Source organism: Mercenaria mercenaria, chromosome 13 (assembly GCF_021730395.1).
Source record: "Mercenaria mercenaria strain notata chromosome 13, MADL_Memer_1, whole genome shotgun sequence".
NCBI lineage: Eukaryota > Metazoa > Mollusca > Bivalvia > Venerida > Veneridae > Mercenaria > Mercenaria mercenaria.
Window position 1 is genome coordinate 54,290,618 of NC_069373.1, and position 6,000 is coordinate 54,296,617.

Genomic DNA, 6,000 nt, shown 5'->3' on the forward strand with positions numbered 1-6,000 from the left:
ATGTACTCATTAAGTTTTCCTAACATTTGCAAAGTTGTGACAGGAGACTATGTGTTTTAGTTCCAGAAAGGGAGAAGTACATCAGAAAGAAAACTATAAAAAAAATTCAATACTGTCTATGTATTTATAGTTACTGTAGATTAAATAATTACACATGAGACTTTCTGTTTTCAAAGGCACTATATGCGAAGGTAGCTAAATTTCGTATGACTTTTATGTTTTCAGATGTTAATAATTCGATTGCTTTGTGCATGCCCGGTCTTATATAAAATGGCCTTATATATTTCTTTCTTAAATCATTATACAGAACACATTCTAACAAAAAATGGTATTCATCTTCAAGTTTGTTACAGATAAGACATATTCTATTTTCAAATGGTGATTTATTCCACCTTCCAGTTTCTACTTTAAAACTATGGGATGAAACTCTAAACCTAGTAGGTGCAGTTCTATATTTCTTAACGTTTACTTGATTAAGGTATGTTTGATAATAAAAAGTTGAAAAAATCTATAAAATAATGCTCTGCTTGATTCTCCGATCCTATCAGTCCACTCTTGTCACTGCATGTCTTTTATTCTTTGTTTGAAAATTGATAAAATGATGGTTACATCACTAACATTTTGTGCAAGCCATACTTCATAAAAACCCGTAATTGAAAGCGTATTTCTAACTAGTGAGGCCCAATTTGTTTTATTTGGATGAACATCAAGATCCCTTAACATTAACTTATATATAATCGAAATATATTTTCTTTCAGGTGTGTTTACAACTTTTAGTCAGTATTTTATTATTTCAAATAATCGTAATGATTGAAATTTAAACCTTCCAAGTTCCTCGTAAATGAAGTCGTTCTGTGTAATAGTTATAACCCCCCAAAAGAGACTTACAAAATTGTAAATAAACTTGCTCTATTTGATTAGCCTGACAGAATTCCCACGTTTCGCTCCCATAGTTCAAAATTGGTGTAATCAGTTTATCAAATAGTTCTGGAGAATGAGAAACACTAATATTATTAAATTTGTAAAGATATTTTCTTAGTTTAAAAACGGCTTTTTGTGCTTGACCGGCTATCAAAATAAAAGCTTAAACTTCGTGGTAACATACCCCCTTTCCTGAAAACTATAACTTTTGTTTTTTTTCTTTATTTACTTTCAGTTTCCGCTTTGAACAATACGAATGCAAAATATTCAAAGCTTTTTGAAGTTCTTCCGTTGATTGCGAAAATATAACGATATCATCGGCATACATTAACAAAAGTAGTTTGAAAAAACGAATATCAACACCCTCAAAACCGTTAAGCAATCATTCAACTTCTAGGTCATTTAGGTACATTGAGAACAAAAAAGGGGATAAGCTCTCCCAAATACATTTGTATCTATAAATAGAAAGCTATAAATTTAGATTATGGTTGTTACCTCTCATAATAATGGCCCAAACGTCCCCGAATACCCATTTGAAACAAAACAATTACAGAAATTAAACCTTCAGGAAACAGATTTAATTCATCAAAATGTGAGTGTTTGTTTCAAAATTCGACAGTTGAATCAGATTTTGCAGCATAGTTTTTACATACTTATAGTAATAAAATCATTGAACACGTGCATGCTTAACTATACAATACAGTTTTTACAAAATTACTTTGAAAGTCAGTTAGACATTGTGAGATAAGTTTGCAGTTATTCTTTATATATTTTTGGACATATATATTGATTCAATTTCGTGTTTGATTTTGATATTTTGAAAATACGCTTTTATGAAAGTGACATCTAAGTAAGGATAACCCAATGGGTTATATGTAATGAAAATATATCAAGAACCGATGCTTAATTTTATAAGATAGTTCTGCATGCAAGTTGAAGGAACAGTCATGAACATATTTCTAAATTTTATTCTTGCTCAAGATTACGTACATGGTAACTAAACCACTGAAGATTCTTGCTTTTTTTAGTCTAAAAGGCTCGGTCTGTTTTCGGGTTCTATGATTTTTTTTACATTTGCTTAATAAAATTATATTAAAGTGCAACTAATATTTAGTATTTTCCTCATATTTAGTATAATCAGTTGAACTGGTTAGCAAATCAAGAAAAAAAGTAACCAACAATGAGAGATACTATTCCTGCAGTTATGTTGGAGACACGCATGTTTATTGGTTCATTAGCTTATTTGTAGTTTGTGTCAGCTCTTCATTACCGCGGAAAAAAATCATGAAACTAGCATCATTAGTAATGTGCAGACGGAGCATAAACGCTAGGTAACTTTGTCCGAGGTAAAGATCACATTTGACGGTCGAAGGTTTATTTTCATATCCGCTCCATATTTTATAAACCACTTCGAAGATTTTCATAATACTCAAATACTTACCTCACCAAGACAACATGCAGCTCGCATAACCCAGGTCACAAGGTCAATGTCACATTTAGAGGTTTTTAACACTTTCAAAAGTCTCATTTCCAGAAAACCTACGTCATGCATTTTATGTTCTGTCTACTGGAACTTTCTTAAATTATAAAATACTCACTTGTTATTAAGGCTAGAATGTGCTATGTGATATTATTGTATAGACCTCTGCACAACTATTCTAGCGGTATGCATTACTCCATTTTTTTAGAACATTGTGGAATCTGGGCGACTATTTACTAATTGCATGTCAAAAAGAACTTACATGCATGTTCTTTTTATAGATGCGGAACCAGAGAAGAATGCCAGACAGGATGGTTTGAGAAGTATTCGTCAGATGATAAATGCACCAGTTTCGACCAGACTTACATCTACACCAACAGGTTCGACTGCGAGTTTTGTTGCAATGACGATGATTGTAACCAGTTTATTAATCCAACAACCAAGTGGCATCCATAGTGATAAGAATCGATGGAAAGGGTTTTTTTTAAATGTTGTACCATGTTGTGTTATATATATGGGAAATATGTTAGTGTTTTTATTTAACTTCGCAGTAATTTTACACTTTCAATGATTATACATTTGGCAAAGTTTATGTATTAGATCACAAAGTATTTCAATTATAAATCAATCTTTCCTGAGATACAAACACTATCGTATTTTTATTTAAAATTAAACGTAAGTAATGCATAAAGGAATAAATGAAGAAAATCAAAATCATTTTACAGCTTCGATAAACAGGAGCCTGAGAGTATGCTTGAAAATGTACATATTAACCTTTAGCCTGATTTTCCTTTGCGGCCAGTGCAGACCAAGAACAGCGTGCACGTCCGTCGTGCAGGCTGATCATGGTCTGCGCTGTTCGCTATTCAGTCAGAAAATTTTCAATGAACACCCGTTTGAATAATAAATAGTATTGCACAAATTGAATGATGGACCTGTTCATTTTCGAAATATAGCAGGAAGTAAGGGTTAAACATGTTTATTGTCTGATGCTGACCTCATGTCAGAAGAAGTGTATTAGATCTATTCTTAGTCACTAGGCAAAACAGACTAATCAAATGCTAACCTCCTTGGTATACGGATATTTTCATTAAAAATAAAACAGTAATTTTCAACTCTTAAGAGAAGAACAGAAACCGTATTCAAGGATTTTTCTTGAAATTGGATAAGAGTATGAGAGGTTAGAATAAAGAATGTTTATCTACAAATGTTTTAAGATTGTTGATTATTTTCCTTCGGATATATATAGATATATGATGCTTATTTCTTCCAAAGGGGTCCGACACAGTAAATGTGCGTGGATTAATTTTTTATGTGCTTGCTTGCAGCTCGATTCGTTGCTAGATAAGGGTTCGCACCATTTACTGTTGATAGTATGTCAGATTAGAGATAAATGTATGTATTTAAAACTTATTGAAGCAATTTTAAAAGTGTACGTTTCAGGCAGAGTGTATGCCATGCTTCAACCGGAAAATTGTCAATTGTAATCTTTGAGTGGCAATATAAACAGAGAACGTTTAAATACTAGCCTATGAGAAAAATAAAACAGTATCGGGCTTTGATGAACTGACACCAGGACACTGAAGTCATTTAACTTAATCCACCCATATTGTGTCGGCCCCTTTGATTTCATCTTTAGGTATAAGAGATTTCTATCATATCAATGTCATGAAACGGCTGGGAACTGTTGGGTAATCATTCGTGGCTTCGGCCTGGGCAAATGGAACTATATATAAAATCCAGTCATTTTTTTTGTCGTTTTTCTGTTGGAAGATGGATGTAGAATACGCCAATTTAAAGTAAACAAGATTTTAGACGTATTCACATGCAAAAATATTACATGATTTTTTAATAATGCACAGATACCTGACGATGTTTTTCTAGCTGTTAAGAACATGGTGCATTTAACGTGTCTTTGATTATCTATTGTTTTAAATTCATATAATAGTATTTACGTATTTAAACGATTCATACGTGAATTCCATTTTTATTTATCCGTAGATACCAGTTTTAAAAGTTTATTATTTGATATTGTATAATTTGCTCAACGAGATATGATATATCAAAAGAAAAAGATACCTGGGCACATCTTTTAGAATTTTTAAAATCCTGTGCCCACAGAACATGTTTCGTATTTAAAGCATGTTTAAATGTTTGTTACCAATAAATAGTCTACAAGACAACAGTTGTTATTTATGTTCACTGCCAATCTTAGAGTGTACTTATTAGTTAAGGGCTACACATCCACAGTTGGGTGAAATTCTTTAAGCCAGTTTGGAAAACAGAGTATGTATGGCACTGGATAAGAATAAATAGAGTAAAAATAAATTGAGCCGCGCCATGAGAAAACCAGCATAGTGCATTTGCGACCAGCATGGATCCAGATCAGCCTGCGCATCCGCACAGTCTGGTTAGGATACATGCTATTCGCTAACGGTTTCACTAATTGCAATAGGCTTTAAAAGCGAACAGCATGGGTCCTGACCAGACTGCGCGGATGCGCAGACTGGTCTGGATCCATGTTGGTCGCAAATGCACTATATTGGTTTTCTCATGGTGCGGCTCAATGTCGTTTACTGGTAAAAAGGTCAGAATAATATTGATTTTCTCCTTTATTTCAAAAGAGTTGCAACGAAAAGGTTACTTCCTTCCGCAAATACGAGTTTCCTATGTTTACCTTTTTTATGATAGATCTACGTTGTCTCCGTGGCCAAGCGGATAACGTCACTGACTTCAAATAAGTTGCCTCTAATGTTGGTTCAAGCCTCACTCGGGGCGTTGAATTCTTCTTGTGAAGCCATCCAGCTGTCTTTCGGAAGGTCGATGGTTCTAACCAGGTGTCCGCTCGTGATGAACTAATGCATGGAAAGGCACCTGGGATCTTCCTCATTTATCAAAGCTGGAAAGTCGCCTTATGACCTGTAATTGTTTCGGTGCGATGGTTAATCCAGCACAACATACTAACAAAATACTTCCATCCTTAAAGACATTCAGAATGATGTATAAGTGATGTATGTCTTAATCCTGCAATATAGAGCTGCAAATAACGAAATAACTTTTATAAAATTAGTACTAAGTATATATAAATTTCAAATAGCAAAAAATGTTAATAAGAATAAAAAAGTACAAGGACAAAACTGCAGTAGGAATAGCCGTATTTCAAGAACACAGCCTCCACAAAACTATCACTATATTCAGGAAGTAAAATGATTAGACCAACAAAATGGAAGCTGAGAGTCCAGTACCGTTTGATCGTTTTCTTCAGCTCTGAGGATGTTTCAGCATAAGTTTATTTGATACCAAACGCTATGACTGACTCAATTACAACTAACATGCCAATACTCTATTTGCGAATTAACCAAATAGCACAAGTATATAGGATTAAGCATTATTACTAAAACCTGTGTCTACAAATCATGATATGTCCATGTAAGATGCGAGAATATTTGATAAGATAAGAACTAAAATGGCTGAATCAGTCTTATGTATCAACAACGAGTTACAATTTATGAGGAGCCTCCGTGGCTGAGTGGTTAATGTCGCTGACTGCAAATCATTTGCCCCTCACCGATTTTGGTTCGAGCCTCACTCGAGGCGCT

General features: G+C 33.8%; 1 protein-coding gene across 3 annotated transcripts in view; it reads left to right on the forward strand.

The window, feature by feature from the left end:
* The window catches only part of LOC123530313 (SCO-spondin-like), an 88,639-nt gene extending 84,065 nt beyond the window's left edge, over positions 1-4,574 (forward strand). For all 3 annotated transcript variants that reach the window (XM_053521871.1, XM_053521873.1, XM_053521872.1), the window contains one exon: positions 2,683-4,574. In XM_053521871.1, the coding sequence (XP_053377846.1) occupies positions 2,683-2,857 (175 nt within the window). In that variant the 3' untranslated portion in view covers positions 2,858-4,574. The remainder of the gene's footprint in view (positions 1-2,682) is intronic.
* The last annotated feature ends 1,426 nt before the right edge of the window (positions 4,575-6,000 follow it).